This window comes from Neomonachus schauinslandi, chromosome 14 (assembly GCF_002201575.2).
Source record: "Neomonachus schauinslandi chromosome 14, ASM220157v2, whole genome shotgun sequence".
In the NCBI taxonomy this organism is placed as follows: domain Eukaryota; kingdom Metazoa; phylum Chordata; class Mammalia; order Carnivora; family Phocidae; genus Neomonachus; species Neomonachus schauinslandi.
In genome coordinates this window covers 45,075,322-45,093,729 of record NC_058416.1, presented here as the reverse complement: position 1 = coordinate 45,093,729, position 18,408 = coordinate 45,075,322, and the positions used below count along the sequence as shown (strand labels likewise).

At 36.3% G+C, this 18,408-nt stretch overlaps 1 protein-coding gene across 3 annotated transcripts in view; it reads left to right on the top strand.

Moving 5' to 3' along the window:
• Window positions 1-9,965: 9,965 nt before the first annotated feature.
• Window positions 9,966-18,408, top strand: part of PSMA8 (proteasome 20S subunit alpha 8) — a 44,266-nt gene continuing 35,823 nt past the window's right edge. For all 3 annotated transcript variants that reach the window (XM_021686267.1, XM_021686266.1, XM_021686265.1), the window contains exon 1: window positions 9,966-10,067. In XM_021686267.1, the coding sequence (XP_021541942.1) occupies window positions 9,966-10,067 (102 nt within the window). The remainder of the gene's footprint in view (window positions 10,068-18,408) is intronic.

The window sequence follows — 18,408 nt, the reverse complement described above, 5'->3', positions numbered from 1 at the left end:
AAAGACTGGGAGACATTTTAGAATGATGACATACAAGTGGCCAATAAACACACAAAAAGTTGCTCTCCATCATTAATCATCATGGAAATGCAAATTAAAGCCACATTGAGAAACCACTACATACCCATTAAAACAGCCAGAATTAAAAAGAGTGACATCATCACATTTTGGAAAGTATGTGGAACAACTAGGAACATTCATATATTGCTAGTGGGAATACCAATGATACAACCACTCTGAAACAACTAGTGATTATTATAAAGTTAAACATGCACTCATCATATGATCCAGCAATTGCACCCTTGAGTATTTATTCCTTACCCAAAAGAAATGAAAATGTATTGCTCACACGAAGACTCGTACATGAGTATTTGTAGCGCTTTTAATAAAAACAGTGTTAAGTTAGCGATGCCTGGGTAGCGCAGTCGCTTGAGCATCCAACTCTTGATTTCGGCTTGGGTCATGATTTCAGGGTTGTGGGATTCAGCCCCAAGTCAGGCACTCAGCATGGAGTCTGCCTGAGATTCCCTCCCGCACCGCCCCCCAGCCCCCTGCCGCTCACACTCTCTCTCCCTCACTCTAAGCAAATAAATAAAATCTTTAAAAAAATAGTGTTAAGTTAGAAACAACCCAAATATTCCACACAGGTGAATGGATAAATTATGATACATTTATATAATAGAATACTACTCAAGAATAAAAAGGACTGAACTATTAATATATGCAACAAAATGGACGAATCTCAAAAACATTAGGTTGCATAAAAAAAGTCACACAAAAGAGTACTGTTGGTTCCATCTATATAAAATCTAAATAAGGCAAAATCAATTTATAGTGACAAAGTAGATCAACAGTTGACTAGGGATGAGGATGGGGGATATGATGACTACAGAGGAGCACAAAGGAATGTTTTGGGACGATGAAAATATTCTATATTTTTATTGTAGTCATAAATACATAGGTGTATACATTGATAAAAATTCGTCCTACTATACAAAATTTAAATATTAATTAAAGTACTTCTTAAGGAAAAAAGTGTTGGCATTCTTGTAGATATTGCAGTGAATATCTAGATCAATTTGAGTTTGCCAACTCATAAATATGATATATACCTCCCCTTACCTAGATTTTCTTTAGGTTCTTCCAATAATATTTTAGGTTTTTCTGTGTAGAGGTCTATATGTATTTCCTATACTACATACATGATATCTTTTATATTTTATTTCCTAATTATCTGTTTTTGGTTTATAAAAATACAATTGATTTTATATCAATTATGTCTGTCGACCTCCCTAAATTCACTTACTAATACTAGCGATTTATCTATATTTTATTTTGAACTCTTTATTATGTTATACAATTAGGTCATCTAAAAATAATATGATTTTCATTTCTTCCTTTCCAGTGAAGTTTTTTTTTTTTCTTGCCATATACCACTTAAAAAAAACCTCCAGTACAAAGTTAAATAGAAATGAAGAAAGCAGGTACTCTCAGGTATGCTGCTGATCTCAAATGAAAAAAAGTTCTAATATTTAACCATCAAGTATGATGTTTTCTGGAGGTTTCTTGTAGAGCCCCTTAGCCGATTAAGGAAATTCCTTTCAATCCTTAGATTATGAGTCAATAAAATTCTATGAGACAGTGGATTTTATTAAATGCTTTTCTGCATTTATTGAGAGAGGATTTTTTTCCCCTCTATTTCATGAGTCAGCAAACTTTCTATAAAGGACCAGATGGTATTTCAGGTTTTGCAGGCCATCTAGGCTCCCCTGCAATTACACAACTCTGTCACTTTAACAAGAAAGCAATAACATAAAAGGATGGGCATAGTTGTTTCCTAGTAAAACTTTATTTACAAAAATAGGCATAGCGGCAGACCAGATTTGGTTCCTGGGCAATAGTTTGATAACTCCTGTTTTATTCTGTTAATGTGGTAAATTACATTGATTGCTTCCTAGAATAACTCAAGTCAGTTGTGATATACATGTAATGTATATTTTTTTGTATATTGCTAGTGTCTATTTATTAACATTTTAAGTAGGATTTTTAAGTACATGTTCATGAGTGAAAATGGCCTGTAATTTTCCTTTCTTATAGCATCCTTAGGTTTTGCTCTTAAGATTATGCTGCTTCATGGGGCGTCTGGCTGGCTGTCAGCAGAGCATGCGACTTTTAATCTCCAGGTCATGAGTTTGAGCCCCATGTTGAGCATTCAGCTTATTTAAAAAAAAAAAAAAAAAGGTTATGCTCTTTCATAGTACAAGTATGGAAGCAGTCTCTCTTCTATTTCTGTGATGAGTTTATGTAAGATGGGTGTTATTTCCTTCTTAAATGTTCCATAGGATTCACCAGTGATACCCCTGAGCCAAGGGTCTTCATTGTGGCAATGTTTTATTTATGGATTTAATTTCTTAACAGATTTGGGACCATCAAGACATTTCTCTTTTTTCTTGCATTATTTTTATTATGTTTTCAAAAAATTTGCCCTTTTAGTCTATATTTTCCAACTTACTGGCATAAAGTTACTCATAACTTTTTAATGTCATTACAATCTTTAATAAGGTCCTCTTTTCATTCCTCATATTTTGACTTCTTTTTTCTTGATTACTTCTGCCAACCATTTATCAATTTTTAGCCTTTTCAATGGTTTTCAGCTTTCTTTACATTCCCTATTATATATTTTGTATTTCATTGATTTCTATTCTTATCTTTGTATTTCCTTCCTTCTACTTTCCACGGGTTTAATAAGCTGTTTTTTAATGTAACATCTTAACTTTGATGCTTAGGTAATGATTCTTAGTCTTTCTCCTTCTCTAATGTGTACATTAATGTTATAATTTCCCCCTTAGATACTGCTTTGGCTGCATCACATGTTGGATTTGTTATATTTATTATATTTATATTTTTAATATATTCAAATTTATATCTTTATATATTATATATTTATGTATAATATTTATTATAAATTTGTCATTTTAATGTTTTTATATTTCATATTAATAATCGTATTAATATGATTCCATTGAAAACATTTTCTAATTTCCATTGTAGATTCTTCTTTGACCCATGTTATTTAGAAATAAATTTCTCAATTTTCAAATACATGGGTGTTTTCTAATTATGTTGTTGTTACTGATTTCTAGCTTAATTCTGGGGGGCCAGAGGATATATTTTCTATGCTTTTACCCCTTTGAAATTTGTAAAACTGGCTTGTCAGCCCACCATATAGTCAATTTTTATAAGTGTTCAGTGTTTGCTCAAAATGTATGTGTAGTCTACAGTTGCTAGGCATAGTGTTTATATGTGTGTGTATATATATTAAACAAAGATTGTGTTCCTTGAATATTTTATATTGTTTTCAATTTTTTTATCTGCTTTATTTTATCAATCACCAAGAAAATTATGTTAAAATCTCTGACTATAGGGGTGCCTGGGTGGCTCAGTCGCTAGGTGTCTGCCTTTGGCTCCGGTCATGATCCCAGGGTCCTGGGATCGAGCCCTACATCGGCGGCTCCCTGCTCAGCGGGAGGCCTGCTTCTCCCTCTCCCACTCCCCCTGCTCATGTTCCCTCTCTTGCTGTCTCTCTCTCTGTCAAATAAATAAATAAAATCTTTAAAAAAAAAATCTCTGACTATAATTGTGGGTTTCTCTATTTCTTCTTTAATACTAACAATTTTTACCTTATCTTGAATATGTGGTTGGCATTAGGTACAAATTTTAGAATTAAGTATTCCTAGTAAATTAGACCTTTTATCATTACAAAATATCCATCAATATCTCTTGCTATGTATCTTGAGCTGAACTATACTTTGTTATACTATATACTAGCTCTTTCTGCTTAGTGTTTGCATGACATCTTCTTCATCCTTTTACTTTCAAATTTTCTTTACCCTTTAGTTTAATGTTTATCTCATGTAAGCAGCATATAGTACATTTCTTTTTATCCAGCCAGATTTATCTTATAATTGAAATACTTATTTCATTATAGAGAACATAAGTATTAATGTAGTTATCTTGAAACCTACTAAAATACGATTTGCTTCTATTTTCCATCCTGTTATATGTTCCTTTTTCTTTTTTTTGGTGTTCTTTTTGTTATTTATTATTATTTCATTATAATAAAGTATTACAATATACGTGGTTATATATTTTTATATGGTTCTCTTAGTGCTCTCCTCAGCTATTACAATATGCATTTTGGATCAGTTAGTCTAATATAAATTAGAAATTTACTTTTTTTGAAATTTTACTACTTTCTGAAGCAATAAAGGGAAGTGTAGAACACTTTAACTTCATTTGTCTTCCTACCCAAATTATGTTATTTTCTCAATATTTTAATATTATATGTATTTATAAGCCCATAGCAATTGTTTTGTTCAGTTAATATTTATTTGAGCTTATGCATATGTTTATCCTTGATGCTCTTTATTTCTTTCTCCATCTCCAAATTTCATCTGTGATAATTTTCTTCTGTCTGAAGAACATTCTTTAGTATTTCCTTCAGTGGGTGTTTGCTGGTAACTAATCCTTTATGGTTTTGTGTGAAAAATACCTTAATTTTGCCTTCAATTTTAAAGGTTATTTTCACTAGAAATAATCATACTAGCTTTGCATGTATTTTAGCATGTTGAAGGTAGAATTCCATGTTACTAAAGAAGTCAGCTGACAGCCGTATTATCTTCTTTTTGGTAATTTACCTATTTTTTTCTTTAGATAGCTTTAAGATTTTTCTCAATGTCTTTGATTTACATTGGATTTATTGTGACTTTTTTTTTTTTTTGGACAGAGAGAGAGAGAGCGAGCAGGGGGAGCAGGAGAGGGAGAAGCAGGCTCCCCGCTGAGCAGGGAGCCCGATGCAGGGCTCGATCCCAGGACCCTGGGATCCTGACCTGAGCTGAAGGCAGCCGTTTAACCAACTGAGCCACCCAGGCGCCCCTATTATGACTTTTCTAAGTGTGAATTCCTTTTATTTATCCTTCTTGCTGTTAATAGTTTTTCTTAAATCTGTTGCTTGATTCTTTTGTCAGCTTGAAAATTTCTAAACAAAGTATCTTTATATGTTGTTTCTGCCCTATTTTTTTACCTCCTATTGTCTGGTACTCTAACTATACCTACATTTGGTTTTTTGTTTTTTTTTTTTTTTTACATTTGGTTTTTTTAACATACCCACTGTGTTTTAGATTCTTTTTCAGTGTTCTTTATCCTCTTATCTCTCTCTGCTTTGATGTGGAAATTTTATATATATATATTTTTAATTATCTTCTAATTCCCTAATTCTCTCTTCAACTGGTCTGATTTAAGTCCAATTATTGACTTAAGTCCAATTTTAAGTCAACTAGGTCTGATTTTAAGTCCAATTACTGATATTAAGTCCAATTTTAAGTCCTTAATCTCAGTTAATGTAGTATGCATTTCTATATTTTCCAGCACATACTTCATCAATAGCTCTAGTCCCTGGCTAAAAGTCTTGATCTTGTTTTTAATCCTCTGCATATAATTATCATATTTGTTTTAAAAATCTATATTTGATAACTTCATTATCTGGATCTTGTATGTCTTTCTATTGCCTGTTGTTTTTCTTGTTCTTTAGTCACACCACTTTTTTGTGTGTGCAAGGTTACTTTTAATAGAGCACAGGATACTGCATATTACAAACTGCAACAGGGGCACCTAGGTAGCTCAGTCAGTTAAGCATCTGCCTTCAGCTCAGGTCATGATCCCAGAGTCCTGGGATCAAGTCCTGCATCAGGCACCCTGCTCAGAAGGGAGTCTGTTTCTCCCTTTCCCTCTCCCCTCCACCTGCTTGTGCTCTCTCTCTCAAATAAATAAATAAATAAAATATTTAAAAAACAAAAAAACTGCAACAATTTGAGGTTCTGCATGATGTTATCTTCCTCTACAGAGGATTTACTTTTGCTTCTGGTAGGCAACTAATCTTCTAGGGGTACTAGCAATGCTTTATTCTAGTGGTTCCCAACTTTTTGACCTTAGGAATACCCACTTAAAAATTATTGAGGACCCTGAAGAACTTTTGTTTATGTGGGTTATGTCTATATATACCATATTAAAATTAAAACATTTTATTTATTAATTCATTAAAAAGTTAAACCCATTACATATTTACACTTTTCATATATTTCTATTAAAACACCTGCATTTTCTGGGGTGCCTAGGTGACTCAGTCAGTTAAGCATCGGACTCTTGCTTTAGGCTCAGGTCATGATCTCAGGGTTGTGGCATTGAGCCTGCATCAGGCTCTGCACTCAGTGGAGAGTTTGCTTGAGATTCTCTCTCTCTTTCCCTATGTTCCTTCCCCTCGCTCACACACGTGAGTGCTCTCTCGCTCGCTTGCTCTCTCTCTCTAAAATAAATAAACCTTTTCAATAAATGAAAAACCTATATTTTCCAAAATTTAAAAACATTAGTGAGAAGAATGAAATTATATGGGGTTCCTGGGTGGCTCAGTTGGTTAAGCGTCTGCCTTTGGCTCAGGTCATGATCCTGGGGTCCTGGGATTGAGCCCCACATCCAGCTCCCTGCTCAGCAGGGAGCCTGCTTCTCCCTCTCCCTCTGCCTGCCACTCTGCCTACGTGTGCTCTCTCTCCATCTATCTGTCGAATAAATAAATAAAATATTTTTTTAAAAAAATGAAATTATAAATCTTTTTAAATATCCAGCTTAATAGAATACAGCTGGATTCTTAGATCTGCTTCTACATTCAAACTGTTGCCATATGTTATTTAGATTGAAATATAGGGGGAAAACAACCTCACAAAGATATATATTGGAAAATAAAGTATTTGTATAGCCTTTTCAGATCACTCCAGATCAATTACAGTGATTTCAATCATTGGTTATTCTTTGTTACTAGACAAACATTCAAAAGGTGGTAGTTTCTTAGTTGAAATTTGTCATCTAAAATCACACCAATGAACTTTTAGTACTCTTTTACATTAAATCGGCTAGTCTGTGTAGGAATTTGAATGTCTTTTTTATTTATGCATGATTGTGCATGATTTATGCTTTGGTCACTAGAAAAATCCTGGCGGAGTTATGCATATTTTCCAAATGTAGTACTATATAAAAAATCACATTTTAATATGGCCACCAGTCTCATCAATAAAGTCAATTATTATGGAGAAATTGTCAAGTTCATGGTGATGGATACAAGTTTTTCAAAATTCTAATTTTTGCTTCAAAAGCTTGAATTTTATTTAAAGATTATTTATTTATTTATTTGAAAGAGGGAGAGAGAGAGAGCACAAGTGGGAGGGAGGGCAGAGGGAGAGGGAGAAGCAGGCTCCCTGCTAAGCAGGGAGCCCAACACAGGGCTCAATCCCAGGATCCCATGACCTGAGGCAGGGGTTTAACTGACTGAGCCATCCAGGCGCCCCAAAACCTTGAATTTTATCTTTGGAAACACATACTGTCTGTTGTTTTTCTTGAAGTGACAGGCTAATTTTATTCATTTTCAGAAATGTCTGCCCAAATATCTAACTCTGAATAACCACAATGTCAGTCACTCTTTCAGGTATAAATGATATTCCATGAGAAACGGGGTTGGTTCAGCTAGCAACTCAAAGATTTACAAAAGTGCTTTTTCTCAAGCTAACCACCTTACTTTGAAGGCAGCAGAAGTACCTTATGTGTACTTTCCATTCTGGATATTAAACATACAAGTACTCCTGAGGAAGACTTGATAAATTTAATAATTTATTGCTTATTCAATAACATTCTTAAATGAAATTGGCTTTTTTTTTTAATGAGTGCTTAGTGGTAAAGAATACAGTGTATACTAGTACAGATTGATGCTACTGCCTTGATTCATACTAAGGCTCCAGCAGTTTTACCTATTTCTTTTGCACTGCAAATGTAAATATTCATACAACGGAAGGACAAAAACCATTTTAGTATTATCATTATAGTTTTGACGTTGCGAATCCCTTGAAAGGTTTTTGAATAATTCCAAAGATCTGTGGACCACAGTTTGAGAAATGCTACTAATGTGGAGCCGCCAAGTGAATGGTCAAGAAAGAATTCTTGAGGCATTTTTGGTGCAAAAGGGTGTTTTTATTATAGCATGGGGACAGGACCCATGGGCAGAAAGAGCTGCACTGGGATTGTGAGGAGTGACTGATTATATACTTTTAGTGGGGATTATGGGTAACATAAGTCTCTAAGGAATTTGTGCATGTTGAAAGGCAGGTCTCCAGGACCTTGGAGGGCTAGCTATTGTTAAGATAAGGTGGCTTTTAGTCTCTAATAAAACAACAATATTAAGGCAGCCATGAGTTCCATGAGGAATGTCACGCTCTGCACATCTCAGGTATTCCAGTGGGCTGCAAGTTGTAAGGAGATTTAATTTTAGCTACATTTCTCTTTCCTTTGTTCTCTTCATCAACGGCTTTAGTCCAATCCTCAACTGAGATGATGCAAAACTTGGTGTTAGTCTTTGTAAGAAGACATCTGCTTTTGGTTTACTCTTATTTCTGGGGTGTGGTTCTTTGGGTCCCAAACAAAAGCCTAGGTCATCTTTACCATAACCCCTATACTTTGACAGGCTTTGAAATCCAGTGTTTGTCTATCAAAAATCTGCTTCACTATTCACCTAGGCATTACATATAGGCAAATATCTCAAGGGAAAAATGCTAGGTTTACCCCTGAGAGTGTTCCTTCTCTTCTGAATCTTGGCACCACAACTCCTCATTCCTTGTTAGCTATTTGGAGTCAGAATATATATTTTAAGAAAATAATTTGTCCAGTATTTCTAGTTGTTCTCAATAGGAGATCTGGGTCAAACTATCAAGACTGCCTTTGCAGAAGTCTCTAGGCATTAAACAGTTATATTATACTGTTTTTATTAAGTATAAAGGTAAACTATGCTTACTGTAAAAATTTTAAAATACAGATGTAAAGTTTAGAACAATAACTTCTTTCTCCTTACCATGTCTCCTCATTCTGTTTCCAATCCCTGGACTCCTGCAAAGAAAACCACTCTTGTCAACTTGATGTATGCCCCCTCACTCTTTTCTCTATAGATTTAGAAATATGTTTGTACATACATTTAAAAAACATAGAAGTGGACTCATGCTACATTTTTACTCTTCCTAATTTCTCTCTTACAGAATAATCTTTTTAGTTAGCTCAATGATTAATAACAAAAGTTAACATTTTTCAAGTACTTATCTGTGATAAGTAATGCCTTCATACAGTGATACGTTATTTCATTTGCTTTTTACAACAAACTTGTGAGGTCGGGCTTATTATCCTCTTTTTATAGGTCACTTTTAGGGAAGTGAAATATACCTACCCAAAGCCACACTGTTAAGTTGGGCTTTTAAAAAATTTATTTGATTAAAATAGTACCATCTTAATTCCTGTCATTAGCAGAAAATAAAAATTTTCTGCCATTCACAAGGCAGAAAATGAAAAAACACTATTTTGAAAATTACTGCTTTCCTTGACTTAAAACGACGTAAGATAAGTGAGAGAGCGAAATGAAATTTGCAATTTGGAGCTAAATGAAGAGGTTGAAATTTAACTTACCACTGGTGCTCTGACAGGTTTGAGAAAACCAAAATATCTTCGATTTTCTCTTCGTGAAGCCCTACTCTTAGCTGTCCTTTTTACACCCGGATAGATTTGACACCACCCCTAGGACAACACCCGTAGTGGAAAAACCGGGAAGTGTGCACCAAGCACTAATGGTAGCAGAGGAACTCTGCCATCTCACAGGCACAGCCGTACACAGGCAGGCGGAACAAGGACTTTTGGGCGGCATCCTGGCAGTGGGCTCCAGGACTGCCAGAGGGCAACTCGCGGTGCATGTGCGAGCACTTCCGGGAGGCATCTCACGGCTCTAGGCAAGCACTTCCGGGTGGCACGTGTCAGCAGCTGAGACACTTCCGCGCGTTTTTCCGGCGGTAGCGTCGTTGGCACCGCAGGAACTGGCGTAGGCCTGTGCCATGGCATCTCGGTATGACCGGGCAATCACTGTCTTCTCCCCAGATGGACACCTTTTCCAAGTGGAATATGCTCAGGAAGCAGTGAAGAAAGGATCCACGGCGGTGGGCGATCAGTTTCTCCACCCCTGCCCCCCCCCCCGGCCCCCCGCCATGTCTTCCTCACCCCGCTGCCCCAGCCCAAGGCCCTGGTGTAGCGGGTCAGAAAAGGAGTCTCCCACTTGTGAGAATTGCTTCGTTTTTTTAATCGAGAGAGATGCCTTTTCTGAAATTTGGGCTGGAAGTGACGGGATAAAAGTAGATTTCATAGGTGGGCAGCTGCTTTTGAAGAACGATAGCTACAGACACAAAACTGGAGTGTGAGTTGAAGCTTTGATTTTTAGAAGAGATATTAATGCTGTGTCTCACAGAGGAAGAAAAAACTTCCTCCAGCCAGTAACAGCCTTCCTGGATGCACATGATCTGCTTCCTCAGGAATCGACAGATGCATGGAAAAGTAACAGTTCCTTCTTGTGGGTACTGTTGTTTAATAGTAATTACATTAAAAATAGGCCATGCCTGTTCCCTGAAATAGGGACAAATCAATGTAAAATTGAATCTGTTGGCGAGGAAATGGTCAAAAACGCTAAGCCAGTTATCACACACTTCCACCTGTTAAAAGTAATTGTCCTAAAATTTTCACCGGAATATTTGGCAGCCTTTTAGAGGCTCTGAGCCCCAAGAATCTCCATTCTGTTGCCACTTTTTTGTTTGTTGTTCAAATAATGCTGAAATTTTTTGAGAGATTATACCCTACTTTATATTTAAGTATCCACATTTCTGAAAAACTTAAGTACTCAGGGTAGCAGTAATACTCCTGACAAGTTTTAATTACATTAATCTCATAGTGATTTATAAAACTTAAAAAGGACAAAATTGCCATGGTGAGCAAGAATCTATTACTCCAAATCCTCTAAGTCCTAACGTATGAATTCAGAATGATACTATTTATTTATTTATTTATTTGAGAGAGCACTCAGGCGAGAGAGAGAGAGCGCTCACGAGCAGGAAGGAGGGGCGGAGGGAGAGGGAGAAGCAGACTCCCTGCTGAGCAGGGAGCCTGATGCTAGGCTCAATCCCAGGATCCTTGGATCATGACCTGAGCGGAAGGCAGACACTTAACTGGCTTAGCCAAGCCACCCAGGCGTACCTGAAGGTTACAATTTCTTTTAAATCTCTCGAATTTCATGAGCATGTTTGTTGTGCATTTTGGAAATTGAGACACCAGGTATGAGAATACACATTTCTAAGTCCAGCAGTGTCTCTATTTTTCCTCACTGTCCATACCAACTTAGTTATGGAAGGAAATAATTCACTTTTATTATAAATCTATCAAATGTAAAGTGGTCAAAAAAAAAATAACACTAGAAAGAATCTTGTATTCTTCTATTTAATTGGGCCCTCTAGTTTTGCTTCTGTTTTATAAGTAATTTTTTTAGAATTGTAAATTTAAGAAAAGCCTGATGTAGCTTAAACCAAAAGGGTACCATTTTGATAAAAACAAAAAGTTATATAATCCCCAGTAAGGCATGAAGCATATGGTTAGAAAATAATGCCCAAGTTTTAGAGCCTAAAATAAAGAAAGTAATGGGAGAAGACTGGGGTGTAATAAGAAGCCACATTGGCTCATTTAAAATGTTTTAAGAATGCTATAGAACTGATTGATAGTTCCTTTGTAATCAGCTGTAAAAGGGTAAGGATATAAAAATACCTATAATGGGCATTTTTAAAGATACATTGGAAGGATGAGACAGTTTTTGTCTCAGGATTCTGAAATTATAATTTGCATCTTTGTATGGAGTTGTTCATTGTGTTTCCTTGAGGGTGCTGTGACCTTTTATGTGGGGTGAAGTTTATAATGGCACTTGCTTATTAAAATATGTCTCAAAATATTCTGTCTATAAACAACATTTGTTATGATGAGTTGCAAATAAGCCAAGGTTGACCAGTTTTGACCAGTATGTGGATGCAATATTATTTAGTAATACAAGAAGTTATAGGGATCACAATTAGAGGCTTGGGTTCTACTTCCTTCTTTGGTGATTATCTTATAGCATGAAGTGAGGCAAGAGGCCTGTTTTCTTTTTGCTTTAGTTCCCTTTTCTATAAATGAAAAATATGTTTGAATAACATTTTGGAGAGGTAATACCTTTCTTCTCAGAAAAAAAAAAAAACAATGACTCCTTTACAGTATTCCCATGAAAAATGTAAGATTTATTACCATTCCTCATTCTGTCCTTTCCCTGACCCCAAACTGTTACTAGCTCCATGTTTCCTGCTTTTACAAATCTTAGCTTCACATTCTGGCCATCACTGTCTTCCATAATCCTTATCCACCCTCTTTAATTAAAGGGGCAGCTTCATGGTTTTACTCATATATGTTTGTGGGTAGAGGAGAAAAACACCTTTATTTATGCCACACTCCCTCTTATGTATCCTCTGAGAATCTCTGCACATTTCTTCTTCTTGATGAAGCCTTCTCTGATCTGCTCCAGCCATACTGACTCTTACTCTTTTTCTGAACTTAAAAATCTGTACCACATAGCATTATAGAGTGTCTACTATTTGGCCTCGTTTTCACTTTAATTTCAAGTACATTTAATAGCTTCTCACACCAACTGGATAGTAAGATCTTCAAGAACCTAGGTAGCATAGGGACGCCTGGGTGGCTCAGTCCATTAAGTGTCTGCCTTCGGCTCAGGTCGTGATCCCAGGGTCCTGGGATTGAGTATCACGTTAGGCTCCTTGCTCAGCGGGGAGCTGCTTCTCCCTCTGCCTGCAGCTCCCCCTGCTTGTGCTGCTTCTCTCCTCTCTGACAAATAAATAAATAAAATCTTTTTAAAAAAAAAGAATCTAGGTAGCATAATTCCTCTTGTATTTCTACCACATGATATATTACAGTGGAGGGGCAAGGTAAAAAGTAAGCCTTTAAGTAATATTTCTTTTGTACCAAGTATTTTATGTATGTTATGTAATGTTAAGTATAGTATTTAATCCCCTTTTTATATATGTGGAAACTGATTCAGAAACTTTGATGGCTTGCTGAAGGTAACCAGCTAGAAAGTGATGGAGCCCACGTTCACACTTAATTTTTTCTAGTTCCAGAGCCTCTGCTCTTTGCATTGTATCATGCAATTTCTTAAATAAATATTTGTATATAATTAGCCATTATATCATGAATATGGAAGTCAGGTATATATCATGCAAAGCAACTAACTTCTCTAAGCTATAGTTTCTTTAATAGTAAAATAGGTACCAAAATAGCACCTGCTTCATAGGGTTGATGAGAGAGTTAAATGAGGTAATAATACATGTTAAACATCTTGCACAGTATCTGGTTCACAGCAGGTATTTAATAAAAGATAGCTATTATTATTTATTATTCCTTCATTTTCACTTTTCCCTTCACTTTTGTCTGTGATTCTTCTAGCGCTTTCATTTATTATTTCAAGACATTTTTGTTGAACACTTATGTATGCCAAACATGGTGCTGGGTTCTAGGGTTTCAGAATGAATCAGATAGACTCACTTCCTGTCCTCAGAGAGCTTACTATCTAGCAGGCACATTAGATGATTAAGTAAATAGTCCTAACAAGGCCTAAATGAGTATTATAATGGGGAGAGAAGAGGGGGCAGTATGGGAACTCTAGGTGTTAGGAAGGTTCTCCTGAGGAAGTAATATTTAAGTAGACACCTAAAAGATGAATGATATGTTGAAAAGTGGGAAGAAGGAAGAGTATTTTAGACAAAGGAAATAGCATGTGAAGACCAGTTAGCAAAAGACAACTATATTCTATGAATTGGAAGGCATTCCAGATTGCTGAAGCAATGTAAAACCAGGAAGAGATAAAGCTAGAAAGGGGGGCTGGATCATAGAATGTCTTTAAGGAAATAAGAGGCCTTGAAGGGTTTTAATGTGCCTGTTGTCATTCTCTAGATTATCACTGATCAGTCCTTCTAGTAACAGACTGCATTTGTCCAACCACAGAGGTACTTACATGACCCAGGTAGAATCATTCTTAGTTTCTATCCTCCTGAACACAGTGATAAGCATGTGACTCAAATCCATCCTTAGGACTTTTTAAACTAGAGATAGTGGTAGCTTTTTTCCTCTGGGACAACTGTTGGGATGTGTGTCCAAGATTGCCAGTGGCCATCTTTTTTTTTTTTTTTTCTGTAAATACAGCTTCTCTGTATTAAGAGAGTGAAAGGCCAATATGCAGAGTAAATATTACAGTCCCTAGATCTTTCTGTTTCAATTCCAGTTCTGTGCTGTCTCAGTTTGCTTAGTGAGAAATGGTCCTTACTCGTACAAGTGTTTAAGTAAAGGAATGCCACATTCGGATTTTCTTTTTTCTTTTTTTCATGTTTTTATTTTTCAAAGATTTGTCAGACTCCAATGTGGTCAGTGGATTGGATAATATCAAGACTGGAAGCAGGGAAACCACATAGGAGTCTATGAAGCAATCCACATGAAAAATAATAGTTTTTACAAGGGTTGGGGCAGAAAGGAGAATAAGGCAGATTCCAGAGAAACTTTAATGGTATAGTTGAATATGAAGCTCTAAGTTTGACTGAACGATTGAGGTTTGGACTTGTTGAGGTTGAGATGCTTATGGAAGCCTTATAGGTAGCCTCTAAAATGACCTACAGTGATCCCCACTTTCTGGTGCTCATACCCTTGTGTAATCCTCTCCCCTTGGGTGTGGGCTGAATCTAGTGACTTGTTTCTAGGAATTTGGATAGACAAAAGTGATGGGATGTCACTTCAGAGGTTAAGTTACAAAGAGATGGTGACTTATGTCTTGCTCATCCTCTTTCATTCTCACTTGCTTATTCTTGTGGAACATAGCTGCCATTTTTAGTTGCTCTATGGAGGGTCCAATGTAGCAAGGAACTGAGATCCTTAGTCCCAACAGTGTGTGAGGAATTGAATCTAACAACCATGTGAGTGAGCTTGGAAATGGATCCTCCCTCATGAGCCTTGAGGTGAGTGCAGCCCTGGAAGGCAATTTGATTGCAGGCCCTTGTGAGAGACCCTAAGCTAGAGGATAAACTGTGTCCAGATTCCTGACCTACAGAGACTGTGAGGCATGAGTATATATAAATATACATGTTTGGAACTCAGGGGATTGATATGGACTGGAGATAGTAATTTTGAAGTGCATCATTTCTCTCCCCTGCTTAAAATATATGTTGAAGGTAGAGTAAATGAGTATTGTTGAGTACTCTTCTTCTCTTGAAAAGATGAAATGTAGACTATAGACTAATGGACTGTGTAGAGGATAACCTACAACCATGAGGAACCTTAATGACCTGTGTGTAGTCTACCTTGACTAAACTCTGGGAGGAGTGGGGGTGGAAACCATGTTGCCATCAGCTGAAGGATGATGACAATATTTGGCTTTGAAGAGTTTGAAAGAGGGGTGGGATTGAAGTGAAGTGGTGTTTAAGACTTTGTTTAAGATAAGGGAGACTTTAGCATGTGTTTAAATTGTTGGTGAGAAAAAGCCAGTAGAGAAATTCAAGGTTTGTTTGTTTTTATGTTTATTTATTTTTAACTTTTTATTATGGAATATTTTGAACACACAAAGATATAAAGGGAATACCATAATGAACCTCTGTATACCCATTACCCAGCTCCAACAATTACCAACATTCTATGAATCTGTTTTATCTTTCCCCAACTTTTCCCTCTTTCCAATAGAATTATTTTAATTGAATTTTTTATTGAGATAATTGTAGATTCACATGCAGTTGTAAGAAATAATACATAGAGATTTGAGGGCACCTGGCTGGTTCAGTTGGTAGAGTACGCAGCTCTTGATCTCAGGGTCATGAGTTCAAGCTTCATATTGGGTGTAGAGATTACTTAAATATATAAACTTAAAAAAAAAAAAAAGAAACCATACATAGGGATTCCTTGTGTACTTTTCCCATTTTCTGCCAATGGTAGCATTTGCAAAAGTATAGCACAATATTACAACCAGGTTATTGACATTGATATAAGCCCACCTATATTATCAGATTTCTCCAGTAACCCTTGTACTAATTCATGTGGATATTAAGTTCTGTCAGATTTTATTGCCTGTGTACTTTCTTGTATCCACAGTGAAGATATTGAACAGTCCCAACTCCACAAGGATTCCTTATGCTGCTCTTTTATTACCACACCCACCTCCTTCCCCTGCCCACACACCCTCCTATCCATAGCCCTCATCTCTCAAAGCAGTCATCTGTCCTCCATTTCTAAAATGTTTTCATTTCAAAGTATTATATAAATGGTATCATACAGTATGAAACCTTTGGGATTTGCTTTTTTTTTCCCTTGAGGTTCATCTAAGTTGTTGAATGTATCAGCGTTTTATTGCCGAGTAGTATCCCACAGTATGGATGTACCACAGTATTTATTCTCTTTTGAAAAACATTTGGGTTGTTTACAGTTTGGAGCTATTATTTATAGATATGTTATGAACATTTGTAGCAGTTTTTTGTGTAAACATAAGTGTTTTTTCTCTGATATAAATCTCCAGCTGTGCAATTACTGGATCATATGGTAATTGCAGGTTTGGTTTTATAAGAAACTGCTAAATTGTTTCCCAGAGTAGCTATATCATTTTATATCCCCACTAGCAGTGAGTGATCCAGCTTCCATACATCCTTGCCAGCATTTGGTGTTACTATTTTTCATTTTGTTCATTCTGATAAGTGTATAGTGATACCTCATTGTGGTTTTAAATTAGCCATTAAATGGCTAATGATGTCAAGCAGATTTTCATGTGCTCATTTGCCATCTGTATGTCTTCTTCAGTGAAATGTCTTTCATGTCTTTTATCCATTTTCTAACTGGATTGGTTTTTCTACTATTGAGTTCTGACAGTTCTTTATATATTCTAGATTCCAGTCCTTCCTCAGATATGGGGTTTCCAAATATTTCCTCTGTCTCTGTAGCTCATCTTTCCATCCTTTTCTCATGGACTTTCATAGAGCAAAAGTTTATAATTTTGATGAGACCCAATTTAACAATTTTTCCTCTTATGGTTCATATTTTTGGGTGCCAAGTCTAAAAACCCTTTGCCCAGATCCCAAAATTTTTCCCTAAAAGTTTATAATTTTGCATTTTACATTTAAATCTATTATTATTTTAAAATAAATCCCTGGGGCGCCTGGGTGGCTCAGTTGGTTAAGCGACTGCCTTCGGCTCAGGTCATGATCCTGGAGTCCCTGGATCGAGTCCCGCATCGGGCTCCCTGCTCAGCAGGGAGTCTGCTTCTCCCTCTGACCCTCCTCCCTCTCATGCTCTCTGTCTCTCATTCTCTGTCTCAAATAAATAAATAAAATCTTTTAAAAAATAAAAATAAAATAAAATAAATCCCTGATAACAAGATATTTCATCATTTAAATAAAGTTGTCTCTTAAGACCATTATCATTCCTAATGAAATTGACAAAAACTCCTTAATATTTTGTAATAGTCTACATTCTGATTTTCCTCATTGCTTACAAAATGTCTTTTTGTAATTGTGTTAAGTCTGAATCTAAAGTCTGTGTACTGTGCTTAGCCCTTAGGTATCTGTTTTATTCTTGAACAGCATCTCCTCTTTTTTCATGGCTTTGACTTCTTGAAGAGACTGGGTTAATTGTTCAGTGGAGCGTCCCACTTTCTAGATTCCTCTGATTGTTTCCTTGCCCTCAGAGATACTATTTGGAGAGACAAGTATAATGAATAAATAAATAATTATAAATGTGCTGACTGAAAGGACAGAATGGGTTGTTGTTTAAAGAATAATAGAGAAGGACTCCTTGAGGTGAAATTGAAATTGAGACTTGAAATAGGAAGAGAAGCATTCCAGGCAGAGGGAATATTACATGTGAAAGTTCAGAGGAGGGAAACAGAATTGTGCTTGAAAAAGTCTCGAAATAAGGTAATGTGGCTGGAGTTTGGTGAATAACAATGACATACTATTGGAGAAATAGGCATGAGCTAGATTTTTCCCAACTTTATAAGCAAGACTAAAGAGTTTAAAAAGATTTTCTAAGTGCAGAGGAGTGCTGTGGAAGGATATTCAAATGAAGAGTAATCTGACCCTACTGATGTTTTTAAATGCTCACCCTGGCAGCCTTGTAGAGACTAGGTGGCAGTACAGGATGGGGGTGGGAGGATGGAGAGGTGGGGAGCAAAGGTAGAAAGTGGAAAACCTAGTAGGCTATGCAGTCCTGTATAGTCCAGGCAAGAAATGATGGTTGCTTGTATTAGAGTGTTGATGGGAAGTTGGATAATTTGTGTAGGTAAAATGGACAAAAGCAAGGTAATTGGTTGGAAATGGATGGTGTGAGAGGAGGAGCTATAAAGGATAACAACTGGGTTTTTGGCTTAACAAGTGGAATGGATGGTAACTCATTTTCTCA